The sequence below is a fragment of the Aulonocara sp. 'chitande type north' Nkhata Bay genome, linkage group LG15 (assembly GCF_057382095.1).
Source record: "Aulonocara sp. 'chitande type north' Nkhata Bay isolate Kocher_YH1m ecotype deep benthic linkage group LG15, A_spYH_male_GT1.1, whole genome shotgun sequence".
NCBI lineage: Eukaryota > Metazoa > Chordata > Actinopteri > Cichliformes > Cichlidae > Aulonocara > Aulonocara sp. 'chitande type north' Nkhata Bay.
The window spans coordinates 17,166,434-17,193,059 of NC_141358.1; the positions used below are offsets into that span (position 1 = coordinate 17,166,434).

The 26,626-nt window shown below is 40.0% G+C and overlaps 2 protein-coding genes across 4 annotated transcripts in view; one reads left to right on the top strand and one right to left on the bottom strand.

Annotated features, from left to right (window-relative positions):
• Positions 1-17,893, bottom strand: part of rgs6 (regulator of G protein signaling 6) — a 105,375-nt gene extending 87,482 nt beyond the window's left edge. Inside the window, exons 1-2 of the mRNA XM_086264689.1 lie at positions 17,825-17,893; positions 10,779-11,099 (exon numbers count right to left, since the gene is read on the bottom strand). Coding sequence (XP_086120815.1) covers positions 10,779-11,009 — 231 coding nt within the window. The 5' untranslated portion in view covers positions 11,010-11,099; positions 17,825-17,893. The remainder of the gene's footprint in view (positions 1-10,778; positions 11,100-17,824) is intronic.
• On the top strand, positions 1,753-24,055 carry LOC147312862 (uncharacterized). 3 transcript variants are annotated; one of them, XR_015125101.1, is made up of 4 exons: positions 1,753-1,989; positions 17,833-17,995; positions 18,526-18,665; positions 23,728-24,055. XR_015125101.1 is itself a non-coding variant. In XM_086264690.1 (4 exons), exons 1-4 carry the CDS (start codon positions 1,945-1,947, stop codon positions 23,741-23,743), a joined length of 399 nt encoding a protein of 132 aa, XP_086120816.1. In that variant the 5' UTR covers positions 1,753-1,944; the 3' UTR covers positions 23,744-24,055. The 3 variants fall into 3 exon arrangements, 1 of the variants encoding a protein (XP_086120816.1); XM_086264690.1 differs by having other exon boundaries at positions 17,798-17,995; XR_015125100.1 differs by lacking the exon at positions 17,833-17,995.
• Positions 24,056-26,626: the final 2,571 nt, after the last annotated feature.

Below are 26,626 nucleotides of genomic sequence, written 5' to 3' on the forward strand. Positions count from 1 at the left end.
GTATTTTTCAGATAGTTTCGCTGCCCTCCAAGTGAGTGAAATGCTCCAAGTTCACAGGATTGTGGCAACAAGTAAAAATGGAAAATTAAAAAAGTGATGAGTGATCACCTTGTCACTTTAAAATTTGCAATTTAAACTCTCCCAATTAGCCTCTCCCTGCCACCTTGATTTGATTAGCCTGCTGTTCTCTACCTGCTCTGTTATTATGAACTCTCTTCAGATATCTGCGGGCGGCTGCGCTGTGATTAGACGCGCTTAGTCATTTGCTAAGTGACAAGCGGGAGCACACAAACCTACGAGCAGGCATGCATGAACACACAACACCACACACACAGTTGCATTTCTCACAGAAAAAGGCTTAGATGAGAACAACAACAGTGGAAGTCTTTACAGTTACACATTTCATGCCTGCAATACTTCTAAATTTTTGTGTCATACAGATAAATTATATTTGTGTGCTTGTCCACATTATTAACATCCAAACCATTCAATACACTGCTAAATGCTTGAGCAAGATAAATGAAAACTGAGAAAGTCATATTGAAAATCTAAAAATAATTGAACATGACCAAAGTGAGAATGTTGATCCACAGTATCTGCTTGGATGCCGTGATGCAATTGGAGTTCAACAGAGAGCTATGCACAGGTTCAGCTATGATTCATACTCTTGCTCACCAGTGAATATCTTTGCCATGTGAAATTGCCTAATAAATATGCGCTGGACAACGGTGACTAGGCATGACTGGAATTTTATGGTTCATAAAGGGGCTCAAAGGCTCACAGGCATAAAATAAGTCATCACCTTGTGCAGTCTGCGTTTCACACTATAAACAGACAATATAGTTATTAACTCCTAAATAGTAATGTTAAATCACACTGAATTGTTTTTATTGCTGCATGGACATTTGAAAAAAATGCATGCAATTAAATTGGGATGTTGTTTATAGGAGTTTTAATAAATCAGTTAATCTACTTAAACTGTTGTTGTGATTTGCCTGCACCGTCAGAGGATACATGGAGGAGAAAAAGAAGAACTCGTTTATTAGTTTAAAAGCTGCACCGTAGACTCAAATGGATGAGGGTGCTCACATTAAAGAAAAAGTAAGCATATACCTGAAAATTTGCATATTAACATTTTATTTTCTTCTTGGCGCTTCTTTGATGTGCTCTGAACCCTTCGTCAAGGCGTTTGGCACATCAAAACAACAACAAAATGAGCACAACATCCTGCTGGGGCTGTACAACTAAACAACAAAAATACTCCTTTTCTTAAATTAGGTGGTGGTGTGTGGGGGGGGGACTCTGCTGTGAAAGGCTTGAGATCTGAACGTTGAACACCAGAAGATTGGGTTAACTTTTCTTTTCAAACAGCCACTTATTACTGCTATTGCTTATGTTTCATCCACATGGCAGCAAATGTTTTGTGGCAGCCTCTCCCATAGGCCCTGAACTCAGCCATTTCTAAACAGAGAGCAGTAAGTGCCAGCTCTGTGGCACATGGGCATTACGCTGAAGTGGTTCAAGAATAAGGATCTTGTTGGGAAAGCAATAAAAGTCTAATGAAGCTTAGCTGACAGTAGTTTGATGCCCAATGTCTGCATAAAATATGTTATTTTCAAAAGTTAACATTTAAATCTTTACTTATAAAGATTTAAGATTAAATTATTGCTTCTGCAAGAGAAAATGTATTAAAGTCACAGTGTGTAAAATCTCACCACTAGATGTCAGTATATTGCAGATTGCAGATAACTGAATTCCGTTTTCTTAGCTTTAACAATTCAAGTGCGTAATTCTACCTATGGTAGCCACTGTAGGACAAAAAACTCCCTATTCTGGGTTCATCTGTTGTGAGTGTAGGCTGTCAGTCCGCTGTCAATGTGTGTCCATGTCTATTTACCCTGAAGAAAGCTAGAAAACTTTGTGAAAGAGGTTTGATATGAGACAATGAGTCAGCGAAACACATTTCTGACCAATGACAGCAATACTGAGGTGAGTTGTTGAGATTATCCTAAACCTTCGTGTTAGTAAGTGCTGGTGTTTTTGCTGTCCGTCTCTGTTATCTACTGTTAGCCACCATTAGCCTCTGTTAGCCTCCGTTAGCCAGTGTTAGCCTCTGTTAGCCTCCGTTAGCCACTGTTAGCCTCCGTTAGCCAGCGTTACTGAAACTTTCTTTGAAGTGTATCTAACATTTTTCGATTCAGACACTTGCCGAATAAATTCCTATACAACGTGAGAATGGAATCAAACTGTTTATCAATGGGAAAGTGTGATTTGGGTTTTTTCTAACGAACACTTGAGCCTATCATTAGCATATTCTTAGCTTATAACTTGCTGCCGTTGTTGTTATTTAGCCGCCTCATTGCCAGTTGTCCGGAGAGGGGAGGGTTGTATGTCTAATCTCCTGACAATAAGTTGGCTTATGCAAGTTTTCATGAGATAGAGCCCCGACTTCAGTTTAGGAAGTAAGGCTCGTGTGGGGGAAGAGGATGACGTTTTATTCAAATGGCTGTCTTGTTGTGTCCTTCCTACGTGTTTTTAAAAACATAGATAAAACATAGGTATGATCCCTCATATCTTGGGTATGAAGGTGCAGAGGAGTTCTCTTCTCCTCAACCTTTGTTATAGTACATATGTGGCTGGTTTCTAGCACACAATTAGACAGAACAGCAATTTTAGCTACCGTATTTAAGTTGCCAGGGCAACATCGCAGCTTCCACATTTTACATATCTCAATTCGTAGTTTATAAGAATGCATCACTTGTTGGAAGACATAATTTTACAGTAATCTATGTGCATTTATGTCTATAATATTGTTTTTCTATTAAATTAATATTTTTTAAAAACCCAACCGACTATACCTTTAAATTGCCATAGGATGCAGGGGATCTTAAATGGAGTGATTGTTCTGGTATTTATTGCTCCTCTTACAGTAAGTCATTGTTGACAGTTCATTGGTTGTGTTCAATATTTTCTCCATTAAGAGAGCTGATGATGCATATGGAGAAAGGGTTTACATTAACACATGGGGATTTATTGTCTTTGTGGTTACGATATATGGTTCACTACTGATATTGATTCCTCTAATCTCTCAGCTGAGCTGCTTTAAAGCACATTATGAGGTCAAAAACATCAGGATTTGTCAGGAGGAAGGTGCTCCAAATAGAGCTTTAGGTAGTCGCTGAAATATCTAGCTTTTGAGGGGAGGCCCTGGGAGGAGACGGGTGATGCAATTTCCCAAAGTAGTGTCTGCATCATTGAAATCATGAGATGTTTTGGCCTCTGACTGAGTTCTGTGGCAAGAGCTGAAAACAGTTGAGAGACTCAAAAATGAACACTTCATCATAGGATGGCTGTACATTAAAAAAAACCTGATTTTTGTTAAAATATTACATTTAATTTATATTTGCATATGCAGAAAAAAATCTGTAAAAAAAAAAAAAATTGAAATTGAAACAATGGATGGAACCTAACTCGTGCCATAATGCTAGGAACCTGGTGAATATTAAGAGTTTTATCACAGTGTGTTTCTCAGTAGGATTACATACAGATAAACAAATGGCCCATCATTTAAAAAAACATGGTTTTTGAATCAATGCACCTCTTCAAACAGTAGCTTCATGGTGGCTTTTCAACCTCTGAGCTCTCTTTTAAAGCATGTTCCAGCGGCCCAGATGAATATGGGAAAAATGCATCTGTATAAACAGCCTGTTAAGTAAACAGGTCTGCACTTCAACAGCTGCTAATGTCAGACTGGAAATTAAAGACGTGGGGGGTGGGGGTGGGAAAAGGTGTGTTACACTAAAATAACAGCTCTACAAACACACAAGGACACACCCAAACTGCAGCATGCACAAATGCTCTGTATCCCACTTCCTACCATCTTTTCTTATCACTCTCTCTCTCTCTCTCTCTCTCTCTCTCTCTCTCTCTCACACACACACACACACACACACACACACACACACACACACACACACACACACACACACACACACACAGTGTTTCTGAGCAGATGCTGGCTGACAGGTTTGAATTCATGCTGGTGAAAAGGTCAGTCAACACCCTCCACTCTTGTCAACACCATTGTGTGTGTGTGTGTGTGTGTGTGTGTGTGTGTGTGTGTGTGTGTGTGTGTGTGTGTGTGTGCGCGCGCGCGCGCATTGGATGGTGACAACAAAAAATAATCTAGTGGGGAGAGGGGGAGTAATGTTCAGTTTCTTAGACAAACATCTATTGTACGCATAGATTTATGATTTTAAACCAAATAGGATAAAAGCATTAAAAATAAATAGAGGGAGAATTCATTAAAGTGATTAGGAATCAATTAGAACAGCAGACATTAAGATGATAGAATAAGAAAGTGAGGGGAGGGGTAAAAAAGAAGAAGACATGGAATAAAGTCATACACCATCTTTCTAGCAGATGAATGGGTCCCTGTGGGCGAGAGGCATCACTTCTCATCCTAATTACTCTTCAAACACTGACCCAGTATCAGCTCTCATGTTCTACCCGCATTTAACTCTCCAAGCACTAAAATCGTCTTGCAGGAAAAAGTCGGTGTATAAAATTGGAAGTTAATTATCTATAAGACAAAAAAAGGAGAAACTTAATTCACCTTAATTCACCATTAATTTGAAGTGGTTCGATAGTTTGGGTCTCAGAGCTTTGGAAACGGTGAATTTGAAGCACAATTTGCATGCATCATGATTGGTGACTCATCTAAAAAGACTAATGGGAATGCAGTCCTGGGAATACATATTTAATCACAAAGCAACCTTTTGCGTAATGGCCAATATTGTAAATCAGTAGGTCAGCTTATAAGCAAGTGTTGTAATGCAGAGAGACTGTGAAAGCTATAACTCATTGGAATGGCATTTTGAAGTAGCTTTTGTCTGCATATAAATGCAATGCAGCCCATGTAGCTGGTTGTAAGTGCATTAGTCTGTTTCATCTTCTTCACAGCAGCCAGTGAAGACACCGACACCACAACACAACACACAACAAGTCACAACCAGCTCTCTAAATGGACGCCAAACATTGTCTTTAAAAACATGATGATGAAAAATATAATTTTGTCATGACATTCCTCATTAGAACTATTAAAAAATGAATTTACTTAACTACTGTACACAATTGATCTATTTGTCATTAGAAAGCACACCTGCCAGGTGGCCTAGTTCTTCTGTAATACTTCTAATGATTCAGTCATACTACAGTAGAAATAGAACGACCACCTCTCTACGTATTGGTGGTTGCATTGAATTTGATCAGGTTGGTGAAGGTCTGTACATAACTACCATATAATTCATAAACACAGACAGTCTGTCAATAAATTTCAGTTGCAGTCAGTCTGTGCCAATCAACTTATCTGTGACCCATCTGCAATCTGTCTCATTGCAATGGAGGATTCAACTCAGCTGCTTGTCAGCTGGTTATGTTATTCATAAAAGTAAGGCTGCTGAGTGCGTGTCATTTTGTAGTTTAATTGCCATCCTTCAACAACTACCTCACTATTTCTCAGGATTTTTTGAACTGAATCTGAAAAATTGAAGAAATGTTTTTGATAAATAAAAACCTCTCCTGACTGTCTTTTTTTGTTTTTTCCACAAAACGCTTTTTTGGTTCAACCACGGTAAAAGATACTTCAAATTTAGCTGAGGATATTATGATTTGGAAAATGGACTAATTCTTATATAGTGTTTTCTAGTCTCCCCACGCTCTATACAACATGCCTCATTCACCCATTCACAAGCACTTCTAAACTCAAGTGCAAACTAATAAACATTCACACACATTCACACTCCGATGAACGCAGGTTTTAAAATATATCTTGGTGATACTATGACTTCTTTGCTGGAGAAATTATATTAGATGACAGGTGTTCTTATCTTCAACTAACATGTGTAAGGCTGCTGCTCAGATACATTTTAACTCTACAGATTCATATTTTTTGGTATTTTTTCTGTTATCTTTTCCTTACCCTTTGCCTACTGTTTTTCTTTGCTATCAAACTATTTTTGCACTTTTATTGTCACGGTCTGCCAGGGCAAGCCGTGGGGATGTTGGAGAAAGGACCCAAATGCTGGACTAAGTGCAATGAACAGTGCGTTTATTTACAGTGGGGTAATGTACCACACACAATAAATCTCCAATGTGCTCCCTCAACTCCTGTGTTGTGCCTTCTCCTAAGTGCTGGTATTCCGTGCGTCCTGCCGTACTGTGTTCCGCTCTCCTCATGGAGTCTAACTCAACGATCCTGCGCCGGAGGAAGCTCCATCGCTCTGTTAAGTAGCTCCCCCGACGAGCTTGATCAGAAGCAGGTGTGTGAGAACCTAGGCGTGATCAGCAGCTGGCAGGGCCACACCCATCAGGCCTGCAGGTGGCTGTCCAGCCACACCCGCAGACACACACACATACACACACCAGCATGGAACACAAGAGCACAGTGCAGCAAACATACATCCAATACAATAATAATAGTCCACACTGCTCACCATCCCTGAGTCCCTGGAACTGGGTCTGTGACACTTATACCATCTGTTATTTTCTACTTCCTTGTTTTTCAATCTCTCCACACAGCTTCTTTTTCTATCTGTAAACTCTCGTCTCTATCCTGCATCAGGAACTCGTTTATTTATTCATTTACTGGCAATTGGAGTCCTGCGATTCCAGCTCCACCTCCAGCATCTTTAGATAAATGACATTTCCAAAGCCAGATGGACTACAGATACTGAAATAGTCTACCATGAGTTCATCAGTCCTACCACTTATCAACATTCAGATTTTTCTGTCTCATTGTTGTTCTTGTCATCGTGGAAAGATAAGAAGAATTGTTTAAAAAAAGAAAAGAAGGTTCAAATACACTTAAAAAGCACCGCACAGAAATGATCCAATGAAAAAGCAGCTGAGAACAGAGGGTGAATGTGTAGGTCAGATGAATCAAAATACATAAATCAATACACAGACTGATCGATACACATAGGTTCATCTCACTAAAATTATTTTTCTTAGCAGGAAATATCCATTTATAGATCCTTCATCAACATCACCAGTAAATACTTTATTATATAATTATTATATAACAATAAGACACTCAGAGTGAGTTGTATCAGACAATGCAATCTCATTATCCAGTTTCAGGATATTAAGACACGTGCGTCTTCAGTTCCATTCATCCAAATCGGGACAAAATCTATACTGTAGATATCCTCCTGCATCAAATCATCCATAGACCCTTCATACAGATATTCAAACCCAACTTTCTTAGCATCTTGGATAAATCAATAAACCATTCTTCTTAAATAGCCTACAGCAAGAACTCAGACCTACCCAACTGTAGTGTCTAAAACAATATCCAGCTATGGCCTTTTTCCTGATGATACCACTGTTTTCTTTTCTGGTGGTGAACACATATTGTGCAGTCATCTGCATGTTTACATTTGTCTGCATGTACAGTGCTGTGAAAAAGTATTTCCTTCCTTCTTAAGTTCCTTTTTTTTGTATATTTGTTTTGCTTTTGTTGAATGTTTCAGATTAAACAAATCCAAACCTACTGCAGTCAAACATTTGCAATTACTAGGAACAACTCTACATGGCTCTGGAGGAATTTTGTCCCACTTTTCTTTGAGAATTATTGGAATTCAACCATGTCTGAGGGTTTTCAAGCATAAAATTCATGTTTGATTTGAGTCCAGCCAAGATCGCTCCAAAACCTGGTTGTTGTTTTTTCATTTGGGTTTTATTGTTTGTTTGTTTCTTTAGTTGCTTGATTTTTTCCATTTAGAGGTGGACTTGCTTTTGTGTTTCAGGTCATGATCTTGCTGTAAAACCCAAATGTGCTTAAGCTTCAGGACATGAACTGATGCTCAGGTACTGTCTTTCAAGATTTTTTGAAAGAGAGCAGAATTCATGGTTCCATCGTGTAAGGCAACTCGTCCTGGTGCTGAAACAGCAAAGCAGTCCCAGACCATCACACCACCACGTTTGACTGATGATAATGTTTTTTATGAAATGCTGTTTAGTTTTATGCCACCTACCGCGGGACTCAAACCTTTCAAAAAGTTCAACAACAAAAGCCTTGGGGGTATATCGAGATATTTCTTGGCAAATGTGAGATCTTTGTGTTCTTTTGGGTGAGCGGTAGTTTTCACCTTGGAACTCTTGGATGCCATTTTTGCCTGGTCTTTTTCTTATTGTTGAATCATGAAATCTGACCTCAAATGAGGTCTGCAGTTCTTTAGATGTTGTTTCTGGATGAGTTGTCGATGTAGGCCAGCCATTCCTGGTAAGGTTTCCACTGTTTCAAGTCCCCTAACCTTAGAAATGGATTCGTAACCCTTTCCTGATGCATGTCAGTGACTTTGTTTCTTAGATCTTGACATGGTGTGTTGATTTTTTTAAAGATCTTTTAGCCTACATAACTTTGTTCCATTTAAGTGATTTCTTTCCTTAACATGTTTGAGGCCTGGGTGTGGCTGATCTAACTGAATTCAGCTTTTCAAAAAAATGTGGTTAATCGCAGTTAATTCATAGGTTAATATTGCAACTAAATGTATGTGTTCTACCAATGTAAACGATTCATTTTAGAAAGGCCACATTTATGACATTTTCTTCTTCCTGCACCTTTTTATTCAAACTTGAATAAAAATAAATGAGTAGAATACACCGCAGATATGAAATTAGCTCTTGATTTGAGTCATTTGAGCACTTGTTAAACTAATTGAACCAGAAAAGGTTATCTGTCCAAACAAAAAGCAAAAATAGTGTTTGCCACTAGTAAGTTTTATCTTCAAGTGCTGCTTCTTTATATTGTCAAGTGCAAGTGCTGTCACTGTGGTTCATTTCCAGGCTTCATCAAGACTTCATCAAGACTGAATAGGATGCAAAGTAATTTGATAATGCCCACTCAGCATTTAAAAAAGTTCTCAGCCTCCATTAAATATCCTTCACATCTCTGATCACAGAATTTAGTGCTTACTGACAGAGAGAAATTATTTCAGCCAATTTCACCCATTAATTTTTGCATTACAGACACGCTATGGCTAGTAGAGATCATTTTCCATCACTCTCTTCTCATCTTTTTCATCTCCTCATCCCTATAGAGCCACACTTCCGTGGTCACGATAAATAAGTAAAAATGTGCACTAGCTGCCTGCTGGTAAACAATACTGACACGTTCATTTAGCACAGGAGGCGAGATTGCCCTCAGAGTAAATTCATCTCCTTCCCCCTTGTCTTTCATTCAGGTTGGGCTGACATGACATAGTGCATTGATTCCTTACTTACAAACTTACAAAAAATGGCAACCGAGCCTCCTCCCTTATATTTTATGTACAACATTTTGGCATTAACTTATCATGGACAGTTTCATTTGTGGTGTGCTGCTTCTAGACAGCTAGTCCTTCTGGACTAGCATTCAAGGTTCAAGGTTCAAGGTTCAAGGTTCTTTATTTGTCACATGCATAGTTATACAAGTATAACACACAGTGAAATGTAGCCTGACACGCTCCTCGACATGTGCAAAAATTGGGGGGTGTAGAGGAAGAACATTATATATATATATATATATATATATATATATATATATATATATATATATATATATATATATATATATATATATATATATATATATATATATAGTATATACACTGGGTGAATGTGCAGTAGTAGCAGCATTTAGGAGTTAGTGTTTTTTTCCACTATTCTTTATTTATCTATGGTACTTAATGCAGTTGTCAACTTGCAGTGGTGGCTCAGCTGATGTCTTATGTAGTCTCTTCACTTCACACTTCTTTTAAAACCCCATTTCTCACAAAGATGTCCTGCTATTTCTGAAACTATCCTCTCCATAAATTTGATGTGTGTCTTTTCTGATCAAAAGAAACATACTGCAAGCTTGTTCATGAAAAACAATCTCTCACTTTTTTCGCCACCTGTCCAAAAACTTTCCATCTCAGTTCGCAGCAGGAGCCTTCATTTCTAGTGTCATATATCAGAGCAGCAGCTCTTCAAATACATATGACTCCAGCAGCTCCAAGAGGAAATTGCTGCATCACCAGCCAATAGGAATTAACTTCAATTTTAGTATGTAGCATCCTAATTATGCATGATAATTAGTTAAATGTGTGCACCAGCTGCCTGCTGGTAAGTAATGCGGTCACAGCTCATATTCATTTAGAAGAGAGAGCAAGACTGCCTTTGAAATACATTCATTTGTCTTTTAATCAGCTCTGTGTGGCATAAAGTAACTAATGTAGAGGAATAACAATAAACCTCTAAAGCTTTGGGTTATAATCACACCTATAATTATACCACCTATACAGTAAATCTCCATCTCTGATGACACAGACATCAAAAAGAAAGTAATTTTGTCCTGTTGGAGTTTATGCTGATACTCTGGCTTCCTCCATTTAAAATACATGTAAAAGATGCATACATGTAATACATGTAAAAAGAATAAAGCTAGTTTCAGAACTGGCCTCACTGATTCCAGCCAAATGTAAAAATCTCAGAATCACCTGAAAATAATAAAATTTGCTCCAAAACTCTCACAGATCAGCTGAATGTTCGCTTTATTTTTTATTCAAACTTACTTTCGAGTTTGACAGACAGCAAAGCCAAAAAATCATTTTGCACTGAAGCGCTTAAAAAGCATTCCCCGTCCTACTCTCTCAAGTCTGCAGCACCACCAGCAGCAACCGGTTAAAATTTGTCTAACAAAACCACAAACCACTGTGAGTCAGCAAAAAGATGCTGGAGATTATACTTGCTCTTACCTTTCTGTAAACAATCATGTTGGGCGTGTCATCATCTGGGTCCACGATGCTCATGGACCTCGTGGAGAGCAGAGGTCGAGACGGGGTCGTCTGGGCGATCTCCTTCGGTTCTTCAGCCCCTTCGTCAGGTTCAGACTTCTCCACGGGGCTCGACTGCTGCTGCTCCTCTTCCTTCTCCTTCTCCCCTCCTTCCTCCTGCTGTTGCTGCTGCTGCTGCTGTGCCTCAGCCATCTCTCCCTTACAGTCGCCTTCCCCGTGTGTTAAATTATCCTCTCTTCTTTGTCTTCTCTTCTTTATTTCCAACTGTGCTGTCTCCAGAGTCTAGGGAAAGAAAGAGAGTGAGAAACAAAGTGATAAATTGGACCATAGAACTGAGCATTGGGCTCCAGTCTCCCATGTCTCTCTATTTCCTGGTTTTCTATCAGCAGCCACAGGATGGATGCAATGGAGGCGTCATCAATTCTCCTACTTTTCTCTGTTATCCCTTCTACGCTACTCCCTTCAGACCCGTCATATGAGACTGAAGTTAAAGGAGAATAAAATACATTCTGTTTTTGCTTGATTATTCCAGTCAATCATTTCAGTTTGTGGGACATCATATTTCCTGGCATATAAGAGCGTCACTTGCTTTTTTCCCACAGAGGATGTGATGTCTTGTTTTACAAGGGGAATAAAAATTTGTTTCTTCAGTTAAAATGAGGCATCATGTGCATGAATTAATTCAAATGATGAAAATCAGTCAGATGAATATCTCATTTTGAAAACTAATTTGCACGTTCATTTCCATTCAGAGAAGCAGAAGGATAGCAGCAAGAGTGAAAGGGAAGGTTTACAAGATGGTAGTGGGGCCTGCTATGATGTAGAGTTTGGAGACAGCAGTAGTGACAAAAAGACAGGAGGCCGTGCTGGAGGTGACAGAGTTGAAGATGAATTGTGTTACATGTGACCAAAATGGACAGGATTAGAAATGAGTATATCAGAGGGACAACTCAGGTCGAGCGGCGTGGAAACTCTTTGGAGGATGCTGAAGATGGAGTTGCCAGGCAGGAGTAAAAGAGGAAGAGCACAGATAAGATTCATGGGTGTAGCGAAGGCGGACATGGAGACTGTTGCAAAAATGATTGCACATTATTCAAATAAACCACTCACAAAGTACAGAAACAAATTGCAGCAGGTTAAAGGTTGATTTTAAACCCCATAAAATTGCCCTTTAATTTACTACAGAACAACCGATCACCGAATCATGCACAATACATGCAATATATGCGACTCCACACACACACACACACACACTTGTGACATCCCATTACTCAGACCTGTCTGTGCTCTTCTGACAGCTGTCAAAATATTGTTGTGTGACACTTGAGCTGAGATTAGGTGCAAGAAGGAGAAGGTTCAAAGTCAGATAGGGGGCAAACAGCTGGAAAGAGAAATGAAACACACTTGACACCCTGGTTTCTATATGAGGGCTCCATCTATGCATCCTCTTTTCCTCTGTGCTCATCAGTGCCAGAAGATTTTATCCCAAACGTAACTGGGACCAGATGCCTTTCCATTTAGTCCATTGTAAAAGAAATAATAGCTTCTGACTGATTCATCTGCAGACAGCTAGTCTCTTTGCTGGTTGCAACACAGTGAATGTGCAAAATAACGTTACACAGGCCTGGAAATCTAAACAATTCTGCACTCGATTAAATGAGTCTGGTTGCAAACCGCGCAATGAAAATGCAAAACAAATCTAATCTATAGGAAATGTTATGATAGCAAGCTCTTCCTTGTGTTGGAGATAACTGAATCCTTACAACAATATACCTGGAAGCTGCCAAATATGCACTCATGATAATGGAAACACACTCCATTATTTCATTTCAGTTTAATTTATTCATTTCTTTTGCAATGCAAACCAGAAGAGTTTGCACATAATCTCAGTGAGATGGAGGTTTCCTGGAAACATTTATCTGAGAAAATATTTGTGGAAGAAATTATAGACTTTAGGTGTATGACTGGAAGATGATTCTGCTCAGAGAAAAGCTGTATTTTCCACTTTGTGTTTCCACTCAGTAAAATCTTTAAAAAAAAAGACCATCACACTCACCACTAAATATAAAGAACTGAAATGTGAATGAAGGCCTGATGCAGGTTATCAAAGCAAAATGTCTTCCTAGAACTTCAGCCAAATGTTGGCAAAGAGTTTTTAACTCATTCACTGCCAGCCATTGGCAGTGAATGAGTTAAACCCATTGACTCATTCACTGCAATTGACGGCTATAGACGTCAATGGCAGTGAATGAGTTAATAGTGTCCACCTGTGCTTCATAAACCATGTGTACATGGGAAATTTAGTTCACATGTGTAGTTCCCAAAAGCTAGCATGAATGGTGAGAAGGAGAGCAAAATTAAGTTCTTTTTTCTTTACCTGGGAATTCACTGTAAGAAACAGTGTTTTTAGTCATTTAAATCTTTATCTATTGCTTATTTACTTTGGTGCAGTATGAATGGGCAGAGGAAAACTAGCAAAACTTGAAAATACAGTTAAAAGTGAAGTCACATTTTCTAAAACTGTCCACAGGCTCAGACTGGAGTCATTGCTGGGCCAATTCTAGTCCCGGGCCTCATGTTTGACACCCCTGCTGTAGGAAAAAAAATCAAATTGATCTAATTTAATCAATTTGTAAATATTAACCGTGTAAGCATGTTTTCAGCTGAAAGAATAAAGGTATCAGAGCTGAAATTTGACACAGAATCAGTGTGGGTGCCTGCATCCGCAGTATCATCATCGTGAGCATCATGTGTTGATATGCTATTTCGATCGTGCATAATCTCGTATTCTGAAGCAAAATTAGAAGTTAAAGAACTTCCACAAAGCAATTTCTGCTTCATGCCCAAAGAGTGAAAAGAGAAAGGAAGCAAAATGAGAGCAGACTTGAGCATGATTGGTTGTAGGATGATTGGGTTTGGCATGTTGGGAAACATCCACAGATCTGAAGACAAGATCAATACCACTCTCATATCTATATGGAAACTGCGAAGCTTCAGCCAGAGGCTAGTGTAGCTTAGCTTATCTCAGAAACAGGTGCACCTAGGTTGTGTATTATATTTAGTTCATGTATTACTCATAAAGCCGTTTACAAAGACACATAGTGGTAGCACATCTTCTTCCGTGCAAGCAAGCTAAACATTAAATAATAAGAATCGAACTAAAGTTAAGAAAGTGGTTTTGACTGGGTTAAGAGTAAATGGCAGTTTTGTGTCATCTGAAGTGAATTTAATGTCCTTTTTAAGTCGACGCTCTCATTAACCAGCTGTTTGTGTGTGTCTGAATGTGTGAGAGGATATACTGTACAAAGTGTCCATGTGTCCACGAGCTTTCTGGTGCTGAAGAAAAGACAGGGACACCGTCTGCTTAACTGCTACTCCAAACCAGCAGTCAATGCTTAGAAGTGATGCCTGGTTTGTTTCTCTGAACTGCTCAAGTTTAAACTCCCATCTTCTTTCCATCCTGCTCCTGGAATGTCGTAAAGTTGCGTAGGCTGGGATCAATACCTCCAACATTCGCTCTAACTCTGGATTTTGCAAAGAAATGAAATGTTCAGGTTGAACATTCACATGAGATCATCCTCTATCGCACAGTTATTTAATTAATGGTTCACAGAGGAGCCTCACCCCTGTTGATAGAGATGCTTTAGTTGGCCTAATTGCTTTAAAGAACTTCCAGAGTCAGCTTTGGTCACCTTGAAAGCCTCTGATGTAATGCCTAATCTATTTATCCAAAATTAGATGAACGTGAGGATGAAGAAGATATAAAGGGACCACACGCGTCTCATTTTATGAAACGCAAACAACATGTTTTTACAGAAGAATTAAAATCTTCCTATGTTAAGCCCTCAAACTCCTTCAGAACCGCCAGCTCAGGAAACTCCTTCCTGTGGTGTTTACGAGGCTTCAATCGATGTGCTGTGATGTCTTCGTGAGAGCCTGTAGGTGTAGAGTCCTTTGTTTGTTCGCCGCTCGTGTTAGCTACGTACAATTACAAGTGAAGCACAGTTTTTTAAACTTCACTTAAGCTTTATCTTTCTTCTTCTTAAATGCAAAAGACTAACAAGCACGCTTGAATTTCAGCTGATGTCTTCACCAGCTCAGCGTTCAGCTCTACATAATTGGAACAAATCAAGCGCTGCCACAGAAATGATACTCGATTGCAAGAAAATGAACACTGAGGAAGGCATCAGTCAAAACATTTGTGCTCGCTCCTCTTTTGCACTACAAAGGAATAACAACAGTGAAAGTGTTGTGATGTAATTTGAAGTCACTGAAGAAGAAAAAAATAAAATAAAATAAAAATAGGCCCCAGGTTTCAGGAAATTAAATGACTGAAAGAAACGCATGACATTTATTTTTATACTTGTCGCAGATTAATACTCTAAATTATTCTGATTACATTTAGAGGTGAACATTTATTTAACCACCCCCCTTTCCTTTAAAACACGCTGCGATGACAGGAAGTGGATGCGGTGAGTGAGATCTCTTGCTGTGTCTAAAGTCTGCGCTATCCTTTTCCCTCTGGACCCTCCACAGTGCAACGCACACCCAGCGTTTGCTTCACCTTCCATCGAAAACCACCCCAGGGAGGGCTGCATGAGGATGTCTGGCTATTTTACACAAAAGCCTGACTACAAATATAAGGGACACCACCAGTTTAGAAGCCATTCAACCTTATAAAGAGTCAAATGTGTGGAGTTGTGTGTGTGGTTTATCAGGCAGACTGCATTTAACAGCATATATCACACAGTAATGGTTCATTCACATCTTGTTTAAGATACGAAACATATTAAGAGCTTCTGTATATTAATGGTACAGTACTGTATCTTTTTCTTGTGTGATCATGTAAATTCAAGTTCAAATCCTTGATTGTTTTTTCACGTGTGATCTAGTTACCAGGTTTTGTGTAGCAGAAAGCTGTGCTGAGGTTTAGACAGCAATGAGTGAGACTACCATAGAAATTCGCCAGTCTTCACCTTGGGTGGTTGATACAATTTTGAGCAGGTCAGGAATACTGTAACCTTGTGAGGCAAGAAGTGAATACCAAGCTGCAAACACAGTTTTAACAATAACAGGAATCTGAATTCAGAGTACACAGAGGAGGACACCCACAGGTAATTTTAGGGTAATAAACTGTTTATGTTCTAATACTGTTCCTCTTTATATTACTGTAGTAGCACTAATATGATCGGAAAATCTCATCCACACTACCGACAATATGATGTCATAAAGCTTAAAGCACAGTATTCTTAATTACTGTAAATCCAGCTGCCAACTGGGTCATTCCAACACAAATCTTCACATTTTTTAGAACATTTTCTGCTCACTCGTTCTTTTTTTCCCACTTTTTTTTGTTAGATATTCATGTTCAAGGGTTGTCTCAGATTTTCAAAGTGTGAAAAAAGCAGGTAATAATAAAAAAATGTATTTTATATAAAAAGCTACAAACTTTGGACATAAAATTTTTAGCCAAATTGGAGATAGGCGAGCAGAGAGCCCACAGTGATTTGAGACTGAATGACCTTTAACGGTGAAATTACAGTGTAGCGTTCATTGAAATGAATCTAATAAAGTATTGTGCCACACCTCTTAATCTCTGAATTCAGGTGTTTTCAGCTCCATTCCCATAGCTGTATGAAATCGAGCACCTGCCCATGCAGTTGATTAAAAGTTGGTTCCAAGGTCTCAGTAACATTGAGCAGCAGTTTCTTAACTGCTAACCTAACTGGGGGTCATATAAGTGCTGGATCGTGCTTGATAAGAGTTCAGCAGCTACAACAAAGCTAGGCTAGACTATTAAGCCCCAAATCCACAGCTAGGATCAACTTTAGAATCACCATTTAACCCGTCACTGGACTGTAGGCAGAAAGATCTTGGAGGCTCCGAGAGAACATGCAAACCCCACAAAGAAAGGCCAGAGCCTCGTCCAAAATCTTCTATCACTTGGGAATTTATTTTTAGAACAATGTAGGAGTGAGTACCTGGTCACAATATAAAAACTTCTATGCTTTGTGAGGCTGCGACAAATCAGTCACAAGCGTTTTACTGATATAAGCCACTGGTGCTGGCCGATAAGGCCAAAGCTGGCACTTGTTTATCTTTTTCAGTTCATCCTCGACCTTTAAAGATCTTTGATTTTCTTCAAAATCCCCATCATGCAAACAAATTTTTGCATGATGGGGACGTCAAAACTTGTGCATCCACATTTGACCATGAAGTCAATCAGGTAAACAATGCTCTGACAGTCCACAGATAACTAAATCAAGATAACGTGTAATTATGCAGCATTAATATAAATATCAGTATCACTGCTTAATAGCCAGAACCGGGCTCAAATCGTCATCTGTCTTAATGTGGGGAGAGCTTAAGTTTGATGGATGATGGTCGTGCATGTCTGCATACCAACAGTGACATAGATCTCTCTCTCGGTCTCACTCCGACCTCTTTCTGTGGTCTCTCTATCCTCTCAGAACCGCTTCACCCCCCAGCACACACACCCAGCACTCTGCAGCCTAATTTACACGACACAGTCCGCAACAACCAGCAGCACGCATTTTTACGCGCGTACTTTACCCTACACACACACACACACACACACACACACACACACACCACACCTCTCTCACTATCTTCCTCACAAATTTCCGTGCGCATCCCAACAGATGCACAGAGGACGAAAACGCGCAAATTGATTTCAAACATGCACTTGTGCACTTCAAGTGTCCCCGAGAGATCACCTGAGGTCTCTTTAATCCCAGGTGGAAAAAACTGCATCCTCCGTGTCACCCTCCGAAATATTAATTACTCCAACAACAGCCAAGCAACACCTCAAGCACAGCAAACTGAGAACACCGCTGCAATGACAAATAACAGAGGCTTTACCAGTAGGAGCGTTAAAAGCGCACGCAACAACATTTCAGTTTTCTTTTATGCATCTTTCACCACTAATAATACCGCCACTCGTATTCGCTCTGCTCCAGCCTCTCCCCCTTCTCCCCGTCCCTTACCTCTGCAGCCGGCTTATCTCTCTCTCGGAGCTCAGGAGCCAAGAAGCAGCTTCACCGACCGACCCATCAAACCGCCGCACAGTGGAGAGAGAGAGAGAGAGAGAGCGCGAGAGAGGAAGAGAGAGACCGTGTTTGGAATATGGGAATCATTATACTGCAACAGTTCAGATAGTAGGTGTACTCATTTAATATCGCACCTATGGTATTCCAGGGCAATCCCAAACTTGCACGAATTTGGGATTTTAGGAGTTTACGCAGAGTGTGCATCTCTCTATTGTGTGTGATTGTCAATCCCCCCTCCGATGAAGGTTCACCAACAAATTAGGTGGTTGTTTTTTTTTCAGGATCAGGGGAATGTTGTGGTTATGGTCATGGTTAGGTTGGGTTTGTAGGATAGAGGAAAAGCCAGCTTTACATCTGTGTAGGCACCACTTATCCTGAAGATTAACAAATACTGTTAACTCAATATTTGATATGTTCACGTACTGGCTCTGTTATCTGCACTGTTATCAAATAAATATTGGCTGTAAACAATTTTTAGATTATTGTATTGTATACTGTTTGTATTCATAATTTACACGGTGTCACATAAAGTGTCCAGTCAAGCTAGTCATATTCATATGTTCCATTATCATAAGTTGTGAATTTTCCCTGCAGGGTCTTATGGTTTTACACAATAATACTTGACCCTCTGTCTGCAGACACAGGTCCCTGTGCTGCTGTTTCCCCTCTTTGCCTTAAAATCCATTGATGTCATAATGCCCACACAGGATATGAGAAGATTTGACTGCAAAACCAGGAAATTGTATGTGAGAAAACAACATACATGCAGACAAAGAAGGTACGTTTTCCAAACAACTGTACTCACACTGTTCATAATTATCCTGATAATACAGCCTGAAATGACTATAAAATGAATATGGACACAACTTTATGGAAAAAATGCATGATAGAATAGAAGTTTCAAAATAAAATGAAAACAAATTAGAATTGGATAAATGGAAGAAAATGGATGCTAGAGGTTGTACCTGGAAATGGAAGGCAGCTAGTTGAACATTTACAGAAAGATTAAAGATCCACCAGGACCTCCATGAATCATGTTTGTGGACTGTAGGAGAATTCAGCGCCGCTAAAAACAGTCATGTTTATGTTTTGAATTAATCTGACTCCTGAGTGGTGTTTGCCAGACATGAAGAACCATCATCTTCCAGTGTGTTTGCACATTTCTTTCCACCGCCGCTGCCATCGCCTTGTCAGTGGCCGTCTCAAGATAACAATTAGTTCAATGAAGAGAAAGGAGGCTTTGTTGGATAAGAAAATTAGCCTGTTGTCATGGGGAAAACAACTAAGAGAATAGGGGAAAATGCACTAATCAGGCACAACATTTAAAAAACCACCTGCTTAATTTTGCCAAGGTCCCATCTTGTGTGGTCTGTAAGGTTTGGACGGGGGGAGGGGAACCAAGACGTTGACAGCAGATCATTTGAATTCTGTGGTTTCACAGGTAAAGCATTGTTAGATATAATCCAACGGATGCTCAATCCAGTTTAAATATGTGGATTTGGTATTCTGGTTGAACATCCTGGTCTCTTTGCTGGGTTCCTTGAGCTGTTCCTGAGCAGTTTTTGCATTGCTGGGGAGATCGCTGCTATTGTGCAGGGGTGGCAAGTGACAAATTAACATCCGCATGGATGCCAGGATCCAATATATCCCAGCGTAACCTTGCACTATAATGAGATAATCACTGTTATTTTCTTCAGTTATCAGTAGTTTTAAGTTTTCAGATGATTGGTAGATATTTATAACTCTTCTCAGTGCTTTTGTAGCTTTGAATTTTAAATGCACGGAGAGGCACTTTCTGAAATAAATGCACCCACAAGCTTGCTAATATCCCCTACATGGGAAATTATCTGAAATACTCACTCCCTCTCTTAAGTCTTTTTCTTTCTTTTTTGCTCTTCGAGCCTTCCCCATACTCACCCCCGTTCCCCATCTTTCTTAGTGTAATCGCTCCTAATTTCTCATCTTCAACATATGCAAGGCCAACAGCTTCAAACCAGCGAGCTGCAAGCCCAGCAGATAAACTCTTAGCTGATGGGGACTCTCGGCCAAGCACTGAGGCACATCAAAGGCCCTGATGCAATGATGGACTAAGGGAGGAAACTGGGTGCTTACTACAGCCAGCAGAGGTTTCTTCGCTTTGTGTGCATGTGTGTGTGTGTGCATCCCAGTCTCACATGAAACGTGTCAACAGACAGCAAGTTTACCATTTACTGTAATTCAGGCTACGTTTTCTCACAGCCGGTGGTGGCGACTAAAAATATTTGCTGTCCTAATTCAATAAGCCATTACTGGGACAGAGAGTGAGGGGGACCACATGCTTCAAAAGCCAGCGGTTTCCCTCTCCTTTTTTTTCTTTCTCGCTTTTATCCGCTGTTTACTGTACAAATGGAAAAATGGACGTCAATAAGCTCGTAAAATCAATACGTGCACTTACAAGCTAAATGCCGTCAAAAACAGCATTGATACTAATGGCCCCATCTGTTCGTGCGGATACACACTCGAACACATCTTCTCATGGTTGGAAACTATAGCCTCCACTCTGGACCGACTGAATTATTGAGCAACAGGAAGCAGGAAGAAAAGATCCCACTGGAGCATATCTGTGTGTGTGCTGATAAGTGGTTTAGGAAGGGATGCCCTATTTTATGTGCTCGTTTATTGCAGTACATCGTCACATGTACACACGTGTATACACACATACATACCCATGTATACACTGATCAATAAGCTGCTAAACTTACAGAAATTCTATTTTTTCCATGGCAAAAGTATGTAACTGTATACAATACAAGATATTATTTTAAACTGGATAAGTGCTCTGTGCACTCTTCAGAAATTATAGTGATTTTGTTTTAAATATAGTGGCTTGCAAAAGTATTCGGCCCCCTTGAACTTTTCCACATTTTGTCACATTACAGCCACAAACATGAATCAGTTTTATTGGAATTCCACGTGAAAGAGCAACACAAAGTGGTGTACACAAGCGGAACGAAAATCATACATGATTCGGTTATTTATTTTTACAAATAAATAACTGAAAAGTGGGGTGTGCGTAATTATTCAGCCCCCTGAGTCAATACTTTGTAGAACCACCTTTTGCTGCAGTTACAGCTGCCAGTCTTTTAGGGTATGTCTCTACCAGCTTTGCACATCTAGAGACTGAAATCTTTGCCCATTCTTCTTTGCAAAACAGCTCCAGCTCAGTCAGATTAGATGGACAGCCTTTGTGAACAGCAGTTTTCAGATCTTGCCACAGATTCTCGTTTGGATTTAGATCTGGACTTTGACTGGGCCATTCTAACACATGGATATGTTTTGTTTTAAACCATTCCATTGTTGCCCTGGCTTTATGTTTAGGGTCGTTGTCCTGCTGGAAGGTGAACCTCGGCCCCAGTCTCAAGTCTTTTGCAGACTCCAAGAGGTTTTCTTCCAAGATTGCCCTGTATTTGGCTCCATCCATCTTCCCATCAACTCTGACCAGCTTCCCTGTCCCTGCTGAAGAGAAGCACCCCCAGAGCATGATGCTGCCACCACCATATTTGACAGTGGGCATGGTGTGTTCAGAGTGATGTGCAGTGTTAGTTTTCCGCCACACATAGCATTTTGCATTTTGGCCAAAAAGTTCCATTTTGGTCTCATCTGACCAGAGCACCTTCTTCCACATGTTTGCTGTGTCCCCCACATGGCTTGTGGCAAACTGCAAACGGCACTTCTTATGGTTTTCTGTTAACAATGGCTTTCTTCTTGCCGCTCTTCCATAAAGGCCAACTTTGTTCAGTGCACGACTAATAGTTGTCCTATGGACAGATTCCCCCACCTGAGCTGTAGATCTCTGCAGCTCGTCCAGAGTCACCATGGGCCTCTTGGCTGCATTTCCGATCAGCGCTCTCTTTGTTCGGCCTGTGAGTTTAGGTGGACGGCCTTGTCTTGGTAGGTTTATACTTGTGCCATACTCCTTTCATTTCTGAATGATTGATTGAACAGTGCTCCGTGGGATTTTCAAGGTTGGGAAATCTTTTTGTAGCCTAAGCCTGCTTTAGGTTTCTCAATAACTTTATCCCTGACCTGTCTGGTGTGTTCTTTGGACTTCATGCTGTCGTTGCTCCCAAATTTCTCTTAGACAACCTCTGACACGTCATAGAGCAGCTGTATTTGTACTGACATTAGATTACACACAGGTGCACTCTATTTAGTCATTAGCACTCATCAGGCAATGTCTATGGGCAACTGACTGCACTCAGACCAAAGGGGGCTGAATAATTACGCACACCCCACTTTGCAGTTATTTATTTGTAAAAAATGTTTGGAATCATGTATGATTTTCGTTCCACTTCTCACGTGTACACCACTTTGTATTGGTCTTTCACGTGGAATTCCAATAAAATTGATTCATGTTTGTGGCTGTAATGTGACAAAATGTGGGAAAGTTCAAGGGGGCCGAATACTTTCGCAAACCACTGTAAATAAGGCACAAGTAAATTAAAAGATAAGGTAAACTCGCTCAGAATTCTGACTATCCTTGGAATCTTGACCTTTAAAATATTAATCTCAATATTCTGAAATTCTGATCCACAACCATCAACACCCAGAATTCTAACTTTATTCTCTTTAAATTTGACTTTTAGAATTTTGACAGTCAGATTTATGATGAGAAAATCAGAAGTCTGAGAAAAACATGGAGCAAAATTCTGAGAATTTAGTAAGAATTACAAGTAAAATAATGAGAATTCAGAGAAAAAGTGAAATTCCTGAGAAAAAATTGAATTCTGGGATTAAAAAAAGAAAAGGAAATTCTCTCCAAGGAGAAACGAGGAGAAACTTAATTCTGAGAATTAGGCAGAATTCCAAGTAAAATAGTGAGAATTCTGCGAAAAAAAAAAGAATTCAAGGGGCAAAGTGATGAGATTAGAGAGATTAGTGAGAATTCCAAGCAGATTTACGAGAAAAAAAATTCAGAATTTAAAATCAAAATCAAATTCTAAAAATCTGAGAATAATCTCAGAATTCTCACAAAAAGGTTATAAAAAAAACATCAAATTATTCCTGTTATTAATGGTAACGTCATAAATCTGAGCAATAATCTGAATTCTGAGAGAGAAAAAAAAGTCATGATCCCAAACTTTTTCTATCGTTTTCTACAAAAGGGGACGATTCCTGTCGATGCAAAAATAAGTCAGGTTGGGTAGTCTATGAGAACATGACCCCACCTGTCACTTAATCTATAACCTTAAATCTAATCTGATCTGAATCTATGAATTTCTAATGAGTGTTTTGTTCTATATATTGTGTGTTTTATTAGCTAAACCCAGTGGGTAACAGATGAGGAACATACAAACATACATAAACTAAAATCATGATATTATCATCCTATCTATTTATTTATTATAGTGACACACCATTCCTTTCTATGACATTCCCTTTTCCCTAATTCATATGATTATGGGACTTGAATAAAATATTTATATACTCCATATAGATGTTGCCACTCACAGAGCCCTAAGCAATGTTTATGTTTCACTGAGAGCGGTCCACTCGTCTAGGAGGAGCTAGAGAACATACAAACATAAATACATATGATCATTATAGCATGGTGATAAGTGGTTTCAAAAAGCCAAAAATGCTTCTCGAGGCTTTTCACAGGAATTTCAAAACCATAATAGCTACTTCCATATTTTATAGTCTATGAATACTGCATGCAGGGAGGTAAGGGTAGCCTGGAGGTCTTGAGCAGGCATGTCATGGTCTGGGCAGACTGTCTTTTTCTACCCCCCTTTCTTCCTCTCTCTACCAGCCTACACTGTCTGTGCTTTCTCTCTCATCTCTCCTTTTCTCACCTACAGGTGGAGCTGGTTCTGAGGTCTTCTTTGCTCAGTCTTCGGGCTTCATCAGTCGCACCTTTTCCTCGTTTCTCATACTGCTGTTGATTTAATGACCGACTCTCACGTCCATTCTCCACCAGATTGTTCTCCAGCTCTGACTTGTAATTTAATATTTGCTTTAAGCACCCTGGCTCTCAAACTCTGGATATAGAAGAATCTCCCCACGGTTTACCCGTCATCCTCGACGCCCAGCTTCACCTGTAAATTGGGCGTTCAGCCTGCCAATACCACTCACCTGTCTGACCACTTTCTCCACTTGGTGAATTTAACTGCTTGTACCTTCTTCAACTAACCAATCAAATAAAAGTGGTTCGACCCACATCACTGTTTTGAGAACTCGTGTTTTGAACGCTCAAGCTTGGCATTAGCATTTAACAGGACATAAGCACAAAGCGAGTCTGAACAAGGACGCTGGGCTCTGGCACAGTTGAGGCACAGCAACTTGTCCATCACAATGTTGCCACACTGTAAAGCATATCCTACTTTATTTGTGTGTTGTCGTTGTTGTTTTTCAGTGGGACCCTATTTTTGAAATAACAAACATGTTGCATGAAATGAGACTTGAAATTATCGTTTGAGGTCACGATCCCAGTGAGAAGTAAGGTTGTTTTCTAACAGTCTCCAATGCAGTTAGACTTCTTACTGCAACCCCAGGTTCGCCGCGGCTTTACTTTTCAGACCTGAAGGCCATGTTTCTCTTTTATATGCAGAAGTTACTGCTATATTCAACAGCGCACCACTATTATTCCAAAAGCCCAGTAATATTAAAACACTAGTGAACTGTCTCAGGTATGAACAGTCATGGTTGGAGATTAACTTTTGCTCAGTTTAACAGAAATTATTTTTATCAGGGGAACCCGGTGTGTTCGATGGGTACGACAGTGCTATTGGTCCTTTCGTCCAATTGGATGACAATAAGAGACGAAACGTGATTCTCATGAACGTGATTCTCATGAATATGTAATAGGAAGATCATTTGGGAATCTATGTGTCTTTAAATGAAAACACCAGAAGAAATTAACTGTGTATTAGCTAGAAACTAAAATTGAATCTGAAATCTTCAGTCTACAAAAATTAGGCATCAACCTTTGATAATTCACTTTTTTAAAGGTTGATGCACTGGGATCACAGCAGCTCAAACTCCCTCTTCCCTGGTGTTTTCATCAAGCTCCTCCGAGGATATCATAGCAGATATCAGGGCCAAATGTAATACGGAGTACAAGTGCTCAGCGTGTTCCTCAGTGTCCCATTGATGCTAGATGTGCCGGAAAACCTTTGCAAGCATCCAAATCAGGTGGCTAAGGCATCTGAACTGACACCTTGCAAATGCAAAGGAGCAGCAGATGAATCTCATTGCAGCTGCTCATACTGTATCTAATTCACACTGTCAGGTGCTACCCAGACCTCATGGCTTCAGTGGAAAGGATGGTGCTGGGGAGTTGGAGGGAGCTTGCATGCTGGGTGGGTGAAGCAGTATCTATCAAATAAAAACCTAACAAGCATACCGAACCTACAGAAAGCATCTGAGGGACTCTTGTATCAAGTTTCTAAACGTCTTTTTCCAAGAGGCATGATTTCCATGAGGCAAGTCTTTGTAAACGGACTAATTAGAGCTCCTCGCTATGTTTCGTGTCAGAGATGCAAAACAGGAACAGTGACGATTTGAAAAATATGCGTGTGTGCGTGTCACCAGGACAGTCTGCTGAATATCAAGAGCCATCACAGACAGCGGCGCAGACTGACAGGTATTGTGTAAATCAACAAACAGAGGGGCTTGTTTGTATCTCGAATGACAGCAAACAACAATGCTGCGCTGCTGAAGAACAAAACACCTCTACTTTCTACTGTCTCTCGTCTCGAGCGCCTGATAAGAGCCGAGAGCGTTACGGAGACATGAAGGCGTTGTGTGGGCCGCTGGAGAGTGTGGGATAAAAGCATTAAGGGTCCGTACACGTTGCAAGAAAAAGAAAAAGTCAGGAGATGAGCACATGCTGCTGGTAAACCGAGACTGTTTCATTTTCTACGTCGGGTCACATGGTAGAGAAATGAAACTGAGATTGCAAACACGTTATAATTAAAGCTCCTTTTACAGTCGTGGTATAAAATAGAGATTTCTAAATGTTTAAGTTTTAACAATGTGGCTATAAATTAAAAGGTAACAGTCAAATAGTGGGGGGAGTGGAGGGGGGGGGAGCATTCACACATTCACACAAGTGCTTTTTCTTTCTATTCCTAAACAGTTTTAGTCTAACGTTCACAGACTCCCGCTCCAATGGATGTATTTCTTCTTTTTCTTCTTCCTCCCTGAGCCTGGTTCCGCTGGAGGCTTTTTCCTGTTAAAAGGGAGTTTTTCCTTCCCACTATTGCCAAGCGCTTGCTCAAAGCATGTCATCTCATTACGGTCTGTACCTTGCAATATAAAGAGCCTTGGGGTGACTTTACATCAGCTCATATTCAGCTTTTTGTATAAGAACTCTATATGTACAGTAAAAGTACAAATGATAGCAGATGGGTTCGCTCATCAGACTTTACTTCAGCTCTCCTATACTTCTCTTAGTAACAAATCCTGAAAGTAAGTCCAGGTGACTCAGCCTCCACATTTTTATCAAAGATGACTAATCGGTGTCCTCCTCCACATTATACCTTTCCTCATCCTGTCTTCACTTCTGACACTGCAGCGACTGCCTCGCTGGTCTCAAACAGCCCCGAGCATCGCTGCAGGGGGACAGAGAGGAAAACAAACGCTTTGGATCAGAGGTGATTTACCAGCGAGGCAGTTTGCCCTTCACAGTCTGCTTATACCTGCGTGACTTCTTCCGTGCGCAGATGAAATGCTCATTTCTACAGAAGCCATGAATGA